Source organism: Pagrus major, chromosome 7 (assembly GCF_040436345.1).
Source record: "Pagrus major chromosome 7, Pma_NU_1.0".
NCBI classification, from domain to species: Eukaryota; Metazoa; Chordata; class Actinopteri; order Spariformes; family Sparidae; genus Pagrus; species Pagrus major.
The window spans coordinates 8532833-8545476 of record NC_133221.1 but is presented as its reverse complement, the minus strand read 5'-3'; the positions used below and the strand labels follow the sequence as shown (position 1 = coordinate 8545476).

General features: G+C 42.3%; 1 protein-coding gene across 7 annotated transcripts in view; it reads left to right on the top strand.

Annotated features, from left to right (window-relative positions):
- The window catches only part of LOC140999944 (membrane-associated guanylate kinase, WW and PDZ domain-containing protein 1-like), a 107075-nt gene that overhangs the window by 63184 nt on the left and 31247 nt on the right, over window positions 1-12644 (top strand). For 4 of the 7 annotated variants that reach the window (XM_073470527.1, XM_073470525.1, XM_073470530.1 and 1 more), the window contains exons 3-12: window positions 1601-1720; window positions 3673-3861; window positions 4990-5212; window positions 5515-5562; window positions 5833-5915; window positions 7190-7228; window positions 9131-9188; window positions 9694-9806; window positions 11912-12034; window positions 12329-12514. In XM_073470527.1, coding sequence (XP_073326628.1) covers window positions 1601-1720; window positions 3673-3861; window positions 4990-5212; window positions 5515-5562; window positions 5833-5915; window positions 7190-7228; window positions 9131-9188; window positions 9694-9806; window positions 11912-12034; window positions 12329-12514 — 1182 coding nt within the window. The remainder of the gene's footprint in view (window positions 1-1600; window positions 1721-3672; window positions 3862-4989; window positions 5213-5514; window positions 5563-5832; window positions 5916-7189; window positions 7229-9130; window positions 9189-9693; window positions 9807-11911; window positions 12035-12328; window positions 12515-12644) is intronic. The other 3 variants (XM_073470526.1, XM_073470532.1, XM_073470528.1) reach the window with 3 other exon arrangements.

Genomic DNA, 12644 nt, shown 5'->3' with positions numbered 1-12644 from the left:
AGTTCGGCACACAGATTGCATATAACATGGACGTAGTCTCAGCGATCTCACCCATAGGTTTCTGAGAAGCCATTTTGAAGCTCAGTGTGGTGGCTCCCGGCCATTGCCATTTTGGCAGCGCCTCCAGTTAACTCTTGGCTAATCCAAAAAATGGTCAAAGAGGTGGAGTGTATGGAGCTGAGAGGAGCCGACAGCAAGCAAAACAGCTAAAAGCTATTTGTCACTCAAAGCGCCCATGCCCTGAATTATGCATAACTTTAAGCCTTAAACAAGTGAGTCATATAAAAATTCACTCCCCATACAGATGTCATGAGCGGGGAAATGAGCATTAGAGACCAAAACAGTTTTATGTACCAGGCTGTAAACATGTTTATTTCTGCCTTAAGGTTGTGCATTTTAGTATGAGGATCAATGGGGATTTACTTGCTTTTGGAGCCAGAATCAAGTGGCCATTGGAGGAACTGCAGTTTTTGGCACTACCGTGTTGGCTTCATTTATCATCGTGGGGGTTGCTATTTCATACAGCCTAGCAGAGCAGCTAGCTGTTTACCATCTTTGAGACCCAAGAAGAGGCATTGTGTCATAGTGAGATTGGTATGAGAGGACATTGTACCCATATATGTATATCTATATATCTACTCCTGATCACAGATGGTTTAGAACAACTGTTAACCATCCGGCCTGTCATCTCATCTCCTACTTCTAAAGACAGAGACACAATAGCTCCTGTCTATTGTTAGGTGTCACATTCCTACTACAAAGTCTTCCCACCACAGGGAAGACACATATCAGACTAGTAATCATTAACTTTCAGCAGGAGATCAGGCTCAGGGCAGCAAAGAAATATTTTAAAGTTGTTTAACATTTGAACAGAATTTGAAACCAAAGAGTTAATTGAGAGTTCAACTGTCTCATGTTTTCTCTGGCGCCGTGACACAAAAGAATCAGTCCTGGTTTATATTGTCTCAGAAAGAAAGGCTTTTATTGTACTGCTCTTAAACCTAACAACACCTAAGAATGCAGTAAGTGTAGCTGTTCAGCATTGCGGTCGTAACAGGCACAATGCAGCCTTAACAATCAATAACAGCTCCAAGTGAAACGACTATAATACTATTATGTCCTTGCATTTTACAATTCAAGAGTCACCATGAAGAAATTTGATGGATTGATAACAGTATCAGGTCTGTTTCTTAAGGTGACCTCTATTTTATCTTCTGACTTAGCAGGCGGCCGTTTCCCATGAGGCAGAGATGTAGCTCGAGATTTAATTTCCTGACATAATATTCACAGCCACTCACCAGACACTTCGCCTCCAATCACTGCGCTGAATTACAATCACACCCTCTTGATTTTCAGAACTCTCTGCTTTGGAAACCCTTCGACACGGCTGGTCATCATCTCAAAAAGGCTGAATCAATGTTTGGATGTTGACTGCATTTTAACACTAATGAAAGGCTTCCGGTGTGTGAGAGAGGCATATTAAACATGTTGTTCCGCCTGGAGGAAAAATATGATTTCACCTTCACACTGTAAGCACGTGGCTTGAATTTTAACAAGTTATTGGCTGCCAGCTAAACTTTCTCTGCTGTTCTGTCCTTAGGTACAACCCGCCCCCCTCGAGACGGTGAGGTCCCAGGGGTGGATTACAATTTCCTGTCTGTGGAGGACTTCCTAGAACTTGAGGAGAGCGGCACACTACTGGAAATAGGAACATATGAAGGTGAGGGTGATGATTATGAAGATGATCACAAGTGACACTCATGACAGCGCAGGTGTCCCGATTCTGCACAGATACAATGAGCGTGACAGCGATCAACATTTATTTTTGCTACGATGCTGTAAGACCGTGCACTCAGTTGATTCCGATTAGACTGTGCATCCAGGAGACAGCAGGTCACTCCACATCTGCCCCTCTCACTCTGATTAGGACAGTGTTGTGCAGCGCTAAGTCTCATGCTGACACAAACCTGTGTGTGTAAACACGTGTGGGTGGATGTGTGTTTGTGCATTGTGTGTTTGTTTGCAAGCTTGTGTGTGTGTGTTACGCAGGGGCTAAGTCTAATTCGTGTGTGTGTGTGTGTGTGTGTGTGTGTGTGTGTGTTTGTGTGCATGCGGCCGGGAGAGAATGTTACGACATTAATCTGCTTGGCACCGGCTCTGCTGTGTGTTGGCACGTTTCTCCCTTTCACGCAGACAATGTCAAATACCTGTCCACAGGAGTCTGTGGCCATCCAGACAACCGGAGGAAGACAGGATTATTGATTCATAAATATCACTGGAGCTTTATGGATATACAGCGTGACTATAGAAGCGTATTTATCATATATACCTTCATCTCCTTCATTTTTGAGAAAGCTTTGGCTTTTATATTTAATAGTAAAAAGCAGAGATTTGACAGGAAATGATGGGAGGTGACATACAACAACACCAATGGCTTTCAATTCAAAGCGTTCAGCGTTTTGGAAAATACTGTTATTTGCTTTCTTGTTGGAGGTTAGACGAGGAGATCAATACCACTTTCATGTCCGTAATGTAAATATGAAACTATGGCCAGAAGCCAAAATTCAAAGTTTGAATTTCTTCTCCAAAACTACATAGTGCCCCATATTATATCTTGTTTGGTTTTGGACAGACATACAGGCTGTTCTCCACGGTTTCCAGTCTTAAAGGAGCAATATGTTTTCTAAGAATTTTAGTTGAAAACATTACAAAATAAACTAAAATGATCAACAGAATGTGAAGAAATACAATTTTGTGCCATTATGACATCTATATATTGAGGGTTAGGGTTGAATCTAAAAAATAACGTGTATTGAAGTTATCAAATGATTGAAGAGTGCAAGTATAAAGTAGCAGAACATTTTAATATTCAAGTAAAGTAAGAAAGAGTTGACACGAAAATATTAGTTTTTACTGCAAATGTATATTGGTTCCAAATATCAGTAATCCGTCTGCTTGATTACTAAAAATCGGTGTTGGCATCGAGCTTGAAAAAGCAATATTGGTCGATCCCTATAATAAACGAATCAGACATAACATTTAGAGACTGGTAGGTTCATTTTGTTAACCCTAGACAGAGCTGGGTTCGCTGTTTCCAGCCTTTTGTCAGCTGTGCTAACTGATTGTAGTTCTAGCTTCATATTGAACTCACAGATGTAAATGTAGGTATCAATCTGCTTATTGAACTCTCTGCAAAAAAGCCTATTTCCCAATATCCTGAACCGTTTCTTTAATGTTGCCACTGCCATCACAAAGTCGCCTCTTTTTCCTCACATTTACGAAGAATATATGGATACATGATTTGTTGTCCGGGAAATTCGATAAATTATTTGTTTGCACCAAACAACAAAACAGTGTCAGTCAGAAATCAAGCTGTTAAATCAAGCTGAGTGATGTAAGCTGGTCTTTTGTTTTTGCTCAGTGTGCTTTCAGAGTCCAGACAATACAGCTCTGCAGCCTCAAACCCAAACCAGAATGCTTTCCCACCAGCTGCTTATTTCCACGATTCGTGGTCACATTGTGATACAGCTTCTCTCTCAGCGTAAGATTAGGAGGTTTCATGGATCCACTGCCTGTTTTTATCCCCGGTTCCTCTCTCTCTGTCTCGGCCTCTCCTTCTCCCTCCTTCTGTGTCTCTCTCTCAAGCATGCTAATGTCCTTCTTGTTGCCTAGGTAACTATTATGGGACCCCCAAGCCGCCAAGGCAGCCCATCATTGGGACAGTGATTCTCAGTGATGCAGGCTCCCAGCAGTCCACCCCAAAGCGCACCAAGTCCTACAATGACATGCAAAACGCCCGAGTAGTGCCTGCTGACGACGACGATGACGACCAGGCCACGGAAATGAACAACAGTTTTACAGGTGAGGGTGTAGCTGCACCTCTCCAGCCTCTGTGTTTGTAGAAGTTTCAGGAGATCTTTGTCAGTGCATGTTTAGTATTCTCTATCTTGTTTCTTCTCTAGTGGATGCTTGTTTAGAAGTGTGTGCCCAAGATTAGTATGTATGTTTAGGATCCTCTCGCCTGTTGTATGGTGCTGGGTGTCTGGCGGTTACATCATGTCTTTGTGATGCTTATTCCTTTTTCTGTGAGCCTCCAAACACTGCCATCTGCCTGTGAGGAGGGGTGCAGTGGAGCAGGAAGTAGATTACAGGCCAAACTCACGAGATGCATCTTTTTCTCTCCATGCTGCAGGCCTCACATCATTTCTTACTTGTATCTAAATTTTTCACTTTTTCTTGTTCTTGCTCATTGAATTCCCTCCAGCCTGTGAGCATCAGGTGTTAATATTCCTGCCTCAGGTGATAATAGTATTTTTCACGGCAACACATCTTTGCAGAGTTGTCATCTGAATGTGAATCAATCGTGTAGTATATACTTAAAAAGAAAATAGGTGAGAGTATGAGATTTTTTTTTAACCCAAAGCTTCAGTGTTTCCCACCTTTTCTTCATTCCATTGAGTGCTAGAGACGGTGTTTTTTTTCCTCTCTCTCTCTTTCTCGATGCTGTGAATGTATGCCCTCTCTGTGTCTCCCTGCCAGGCTGCCAGAGTGTTGAATTAGCATTTGATCAACCCTGAAAAGCCCACGGAAGTAGTGGAGAACATTGGGCCAGAACTGGGGAGCCAGTGGGAATGGGGGTTGGGATGGCTAGCTTGAGGAGAAAGAGGCTTATGGGTGGAGAGGTAAAACAGGGTGGGGGTAAAAAGAGTTAGAGAATTAGCATATTATTGGGGCCCTTTCAGTACACTGGAAATAGGCGGGAGCCAAACTTCAGATAGGGGGAAGGGGAAGTAGTTTGGTGTGGTTAAAGCTGCATGATATGTGCTAAAGAGTGAGCGTGTCTTCTTATTGCATCTGCTCTTTTCTTGCATGCACTGTGACATAAACTTTTTGTTCTTTTCTGGTGTTTTTGTCGTTCTGTGTTGTGCCCGTTGTGTGACCCAGGATCCTTAGTGCGTAGTCTCTTCCCCTCTCCTTTGTTGTGCACAGGTAACCCTAACGAGCAGGACGAGAGCCGCGGCGGCATCCTCCGGCCGTACCCCGCACGTGACAATGCTCCATCCTGCGGTCTGAACAATGCGGCCACCTCCACCTCAGAAAGTGGGCAGCAGACCCTCGCGGAACCGCAGGTCTCTCCAGAAGACCCGCTGGGACCGCTGCCTGAGAACTGGGAGATGGCCTACACTGAGAGCGGAGAGCTTTACTTCATAGAGTATGTATCAACAACCTGCAACATATTACAGTTCGATCTGCTGCACACACTCTTTGCACTGCCTGTATAAGCATTTCTCACCGCAGCTCATACTGTAGTTGGTGTTTTACCTGCACTATTATCCCTTTTGTTCGTCCAGTGGCTTGTCTTCCCCCATGATTTGGTTTTTAGGCCTCTCCCCAGCCAACCTGCCCAGCCCCCTGGGTGCCACTGCTTTCCTGTTAATCCCTGCATGTCCCGATCTCTAAAGGAGATCACATCCTGATCACCTGACTACCTCCACCTCTCTGTCCTCTCTGCAGCACGACAAAGGCACACCACCAGGACATGGCTGTGCATTTTCAGAGCTTGTATGTTCATTTCTGCTATCACTGAATTACAGTATTTTCTTGTTTAACAATAGAGGGAAAAGTCTGCCTGTTTATTGTTGTTCTCGCGCCTGTGTCGCTTTGTTATTGTCATTTCTCTTCGCAGCAGATGCCTGCTGTCCTCTGTAAACTTGCTGACGCGGTTTACTTTCTCGTTCTTGTTGATGCATTCATGCACCCCTGCTGTGCTTTTATGTGTCGGTTTGATGGCCTGTGTTGAATTGTTCTGTTGTCTTGTTTGTTTCCCCTCAGCCACAACACAAAGACCACATCATGGCTGGATCCTCGGTGTAGAGACAAAGCCTCCAGGCCTCTGGAAGAGTGTGACGACGATGGTAAGATGCTACACATCATTACTATGATAAAAGAGTACAGTCACACTTCTGGGTTGTGGTTAAGGAATCAGAAGGTTGTTTAGTGCTCCTCTTGTGTACTGAGTGCTGACTGGTATTTCCTCCTTCCATTTCTCAGTAGCATATTTATAAACATGTCTTATTAGAGGGTAGAGAGGTCTGGTAGCTCTATGTAATCCACTGTAGATCCAGAATGTGCAGGTAATCTTGGAAAATGAAGAAAACTGTACTTCCAGGCACTCCACATATAAGAAAAGGAAGGAAATGTTAAAATAGTGGCTAAACCATTAAAAGAGCCAACATGTTTCAACAACTAGGTCTTCGATTAGCCGAAGGCAACATGCATAAAAGAGCAACTTCCAGTGACGCAGAGTGAATTCCCGCACACTTTTCACCTCTGCATTGATAGATTTGTACTTTCCTCCAATTCTCCAAAAAGTCCAAGTGTTTTTTAACAAATTTCTCAGAAGAATCCTAAAAAATTTGAGTCTGGAAACCATCAAACGCCCGTTCTCCGGGCCAAGATGGGCCAACAGGCTAAGAACCTTTAAAGTTGCTTGTCAGCAGAAGGAAATGGTCATGGATCAGCAACTCTCTAAGAAAGCCGAAAGACAATATCACCAAACAGGCACTGACACGGAAACCATTCACCGTCGACCGAGGCATACGTGGAGGAGAGGCGTGGAGGACAGAATGTTACACCTGGAGTAGACTCTGGCCCAAACTTGCGTTGTTTTTTTTAACAACAATAATAATAATAATAATAATTATAAGCGAGTGCGAGTATTTTTATAAAATCTATCAATGCTGAGTTTTGATAGCGTTTGATCAGAAGATTTGTTGGTTTGGTGTGACGGGTGTTCTACATTTGCCATACTATAAATAGTTGATTTTGTTTTCTTGCACAACCATTATCACTGAAGAAGTTGACAAAGAATTCCCAAATACATGTGAAAGGTTTGTTCAAGTCATGCCAGTTCACACTTCAGAACACAGATTGCTAAATTGCACCATCATGTGGTGAAATATAGAGTGGCATGCTGCACTTCTCTACATTGCTCAGGTCTGTTTTGGATGTTGTTGTTGTCAGTTTTGAAACTAAGGTGTTTCCATATTTGCCTTTTTTCTCTGGACTTTCACTTCATTCTTTATTTGCTCTTGATTCCTCCATCCCCAACCCACCTCTCCTCTGCTATCCATCCCCTCTTCTGCTCTTCATTTGGTTTTCTTTGTTTCATCCTGCTTTCAACTTGGAGAAGAAGGGATACATACAGAAGAACAGGAGGCCGATCTTGGTAAGACTACTAGATTTTAAGTTTATTAAAACAAAATTGAAGCCTGATGATTTTTATGAGGTTATATGACAGTTATGAACCATCCGTCTCTGAAATGGATTTCTTCTGTTGACATTGTCTGAAATCCAAGCTTCTGGATTCTGTCAGGGGGCCGCAGGATAAAAGATATCTGCAAGGAATTAAATGAGCTTCTGAGCATGGCCGGAGCTGTATAGCAGTGTTATAATGTTTGTATTTTCTGCTCTACCAGCTCGTGCTCTGCATGCTACAAGCAGAGGGTTGACATGATAGATGATTGTGCCACCTGCAGAGAGCGGTGGCGCATATCGATAGTTGTTGGCGGTAATCTGCTCAAACAGCAATATGACTGAAAAAGAGGAGGAGAAGAAGAGTGCGAGCTAATGTAAACAGTACAGGTTTCATAAAATCTAAAGAAACAAGTCAGCGATGGATTCAATATGTTTCTTAGACCCCAAGGATACACACAGAGAGCTGTAAATGTATACAAATCTGTGTCTGTTTACCGAGAACTCCACAGAGCGACTACAGATTCCTGCACAACAGAGATGAATTATGTTTACAGATGGTAAATAAATCCATCTGATGTAAACATGTTCATTTGTTTGTTTGTTTTATGTATTTCTTGCTCTGCTTCTCTAGAATTTCAGCCTGTAATGGAGCCTCACAGTGTTGATCCCTCACATGTATTAGTCTGTGGTTTGGTTGGATGATGTTGATAGTTAATTCTGATATCTGCATCTAAAGTCGGTGCCTTTTTTGGATAATTCAGTTTGCCTTTGACGAAACAAATACCAATGATATTCCTCGTCCTCACAGTTCATAGCATGGAAATTAGAAGTGTCTTGACATATGTACTCTGAGTCACTTCACAGACAAATGGCAAATGGCTCAGCTGCTGATTCTCGCCCTGTAATGGACCTAGAGTTCAGCCCCAACAAGGCCTCGCATGTCTGGCTGTAAGCTTTCATTATTGCTGGCTGCTCTGATGCAGACGATCTGTGATTATTGACTGTGAAATCCAGTCTCTTGGAAAAAGTGTTTACTGGACTTTGGAGAGGTCCCCCAGTAACACAAGGAGGTAATGCCTTTGTCTGATATCAAATGCAGTGAGGAGGAGGCCAACATTTCAATGGGAATGTGTCAGTTTGATAGCCCTCGTCTGTTCAGAGTGGTTTGGTGTGTGTCTAGTGTGAACAAGTGTGTTCACAGTTTGAAGAGTTGTTACATTTTTACACTCCACTTGTGTGCTGAAGCTGATTCCAATGAAGATTTGTATGAAGTTTGCAGCCTCTTTGTTTTTACATTTTTTTTTAGACATAACGGGCCTAAACAAAGTGGTTGTAGGCAGCAGGAGACGATTCGGGTCATAAATTAGTTTATGAGAACACCTACTGATAGTCACGCATGCCTGACATGTTGAGTGGATAGGTAATTATTGACATGGAGCCAGTTCGGCCTTGAAACATTTACTTTTAAAATTTAACGGACATTATTAAAGGAGCATTACAGGCCACAAAGGTACTATATATGGACACAGTTGTTAAGTTTTAAGAGGAGAGAATTTATGAGAATTCAAAAGCAGCACAATGACATGCCAGAGAGAGAATGTTAACACAACAGATCCAAAATCTTACTCAAAACTGTGGAGAAAAACATCCAAATTTTATGTTGACCCTCTGTTGCCATATTTAGAAATGTTACTTGAGAGAGAGATATGAAATCAACTAAAACTTTGCAAATACATATGAAAGATATCTACTGTAACTGCAGTATAAAACACTAAACGTTGGGAGTCAATCGGCCGCACTCTCACTCAGCTCTGCTAATGACCAAGTTCAAATGGTTGTTATTCTGTGTTTAATGTTGTGCTCTGTTTTTCAGAGCTGCCTCCAGGATGGGAAAGGATAGAAGACCCAGTGTATGGGGTGTACTATGTAGAGTAAGTTCATCGCCTCATGGACACGTCACCTCACAAAGAAAAACAGGGTTTCTTCATATTACAGGGTGTCTACGGGGATCACACTGAAAGTTAATGCTTTTTCAAGATCATTTTTTGACCAAAATGATAAATTGTTTTGTTTGTCTTATTCAGCAATCGCAGTAAGTGTAAGTTCATGTAGTATATATGTGATCCCATGTAGAAGGTTTTCAATTCACTTCAATACAAACTCAGGGTCCAGATAAAAAATTTAAAAAAGTTTGTGGCAGTTATTAAAATTTAACACTATCCAATGACTTTAAAGGCCTTTTAAGGAACATGAGACACCCTAAATTACAGACCGTCTTTCAAATCTGTTCTCTCTTTCAGTGAATCTGAGGCTGAAACCTCATGTTGATAAGAGCACATTTGATGGAGCTTTGACTTACCATAACTCATTACTTCTAATTTTCTAATCAATCTTGACCTGTCTCCTCTCCTCTCCCTATCTGTCCGCCTGCCTCAGTCATATAAACAGGAAGACCCAGTATGAGAACCCAGTGTTGGAGGCGCGGCGTCGGAAAATCCTGGAGCAGCAGCAGCAGCCGCAGCCTCCAGAAGGTGAGCGGTATATTCGAGGTTCGTTTCCTGCCCTGGCACGGCACCATTTCTTTCTTTCTTCATGTCTGTGAGCGTCATGTCCTTCTTGTTCGTCCAGTGCTGTACCGGGTTTGGGCCAGACTGCTATTCTCTCTTCCGTGATTTGACATCACAAAAATGTGACAATCTTGATTCTCTAAAATAGAGCTGGCCCAAGCCTCGGTGTCGTCTTTGGTGTTTAGGTTTTAATTTATACAATTTCAAATCATAAATGCTGTACATCATCGTGTATTTTATCATTTAATTTGCTTTGCAATGAAAAGACGAGGAAGAGATGAGGAAGCTGCAGCAGCTGAGATGAACAGCTAATGGGGGCTATTAAAGTACTTTAAAACCCTCGGTGCCCCAATTGCTGCAATTTGCGTCACACAAAAACTGAACAACATATTTTTAGATTCAGTGTGACTTCCACTCTCAAAGGATGCTATCATACCCAATGTCCATTGCAGATAAACATCCATTAATCTGCTTTGAAATTCTCAAAAAAATGTTCTCCTTATGAGGCCAGAACTTGCCTGAGGATCATCATGTTTTTAAGTTTTCTGCAGTATTAAAGGAATCCAGTGATAGTTGTCTGTGCACCCCTGGATACTTAGCAAACAGGAGCTGCTGATAGCTAATTCAGCAGACCTTTTATAGAGCCAATTTGCAAAAGAGTAACCAAAAACAGGGCTCAAGTTGTAGCCCTCAGCTAACTAACTGAATCCATGACAACTTCACAATTTGTGATTTGTAACACGATTTGTAATATATGGCCAGAATTCTAGTTTAAAACATTTAAAAAATGAGCTAAAATTATTAACAGAGAGTTGACGTTATGTCAAAGACGTCTATGTATTGTGTTGTGGAGATGTCTACTGAAGTTAATATGTTAACCAGCTAGCCCCGGCCTGTCCCATCTAGTAATACTACTTTGCACCAGCAAGAAGCGATAGTCTGATAGCCTCCGTAGTTTTAGCTGGTAGATAAATGCCAGCTGGTTGTGTAAAAAATGAACAAAATGAACTCACAAAATGTCAAGAAATGAAATACTCTTACTTCTATTTTCCTACTAAACAGAGAATTCAACCATAAACATTCTGAATTCATGTCTCTCTTTTACCGAACTAAGACGAGCTTCATTTCCTTGTTGATTCATCATAAAACACACTTCATTCCAACTCGACATAAACTAAATATAACAGTCTTGGTTTGTCTTTCCACAATCACCTCTGGGTTGGTCAATATTAATCCTCAATTCACAGAGTAAGATGTGAAAGTATTCTAGTTCTACACGCCGTTTTCACCCACTGCTGATGCCCGACTCTCTGCCGCTTCTCTCCCGCCGTACGCCTCTCTCGTACCTGCCTGCCGTGTCTTGTCATCCCCGAAGAGCTGCTGTAAATCATCTCCGTACTGTCTCCCCTGTTGTCAGACTGACCTCAGTCGGTCTTGGAGGCTGTGTTCAGTCTCACTTCGGTGCCCAGCCGTGTTCACTCTCACATCAGGTGGCCAGATCTAGTTGAGCTTGAGTTCCCGGTCCAGACAAACTCTGGGGGCCGCTGGCTCCATGGCTAACTGAGCCATGAGCCAATTAGCTAACGGTAGCTAGCAAAGGCCAAGGATAGCTAGCAAAGAGCAGCAGTTGTTGATTACTCTGGGGATATGAAGTCCCATATGTTTTTGGAGCTACCTTCAAATTCTGGCCATACTCTACAAATTACACCTTTAAAGCCCTCTGAACATTTACAGAGTTGCTTGATTATACATGTAAGACAAAGGATTATAGGAGTGACTACATTCACGAATATGATTTTTTTTCATGATGCATGATCAATATTTTTTGATTAAAAAATTACAACACTGACAAAAGTACTTACTTTCAACATATAACACTGGTGGAAGCTGCTAAAATAAGTTATACAATTTTACAATTGAGGTGAAACAAATGGCAACATGTGTAATATCTGCTTAAATATTGGCTCTGTGTCTGTATCTGTCTTGCTGTTAAGTGTTTATTCGTTTGCATGTGTGTGGCATGTAAATACATCTTTTATGTTGAGTGTGTTTCCATTAACGTGTTGTGTGTGATTGTGTCCATGCAGAGTGGATAGAGGAGCACTCCTCAGCAGCGGCTCCGTTAGCAAATTATGCTCCAAACCACCTGGAGACCTACAGGGACCCGCAGGTCCCACCAACTCTACCTCCCGGCCCTGCAGGAGTCAAACGTAAATCTCCTTCTTTACTACAGCTTGATTTTTTTTTTTCTGCCATGTCTCCAAAGATATATCATAAGATACAACAGAAGTGATCTGATTTGGTTTTTGTTTACTACATCTAACTTTCGCAGCTGGGCCTCCATTTTCCAGACAGACAGCATACTTACATTTTGAAAGCAGAAGTATGATCCTTATCTTAGAGAAAAAATAACCACCATATCTACAAAACATTATTTAGGAATGTTGAATGAAGAATGTGTGACTGGGCACAAGGCTAAGAGTTGTTTCTCCGACGCTCTGCAGGAGGAAAGCCTTTCTTCACGAGAAACCCAGCAGAGCTCAAAGGAACCTTCATCAACACAAAGCTGAAGAAGAGCCGTCGTGGCTTCGGCTTCACTGTGGTTGGAGGTGACGAGCCGGATGAGTTTCTACAGATCAAAAGTCTGGTGCTGGACGGGCCTGCAGCAGTGGATGGCAAGATGGAGACAGGTGCAGTACATAACCACCATCCACAGGGGGCACTGTTTTCATATAACAACACACACACACACACACACACACACACACACACACACACACAGTATTGTCCCTCCACTACATTTATCCACTTTCTGTGCTG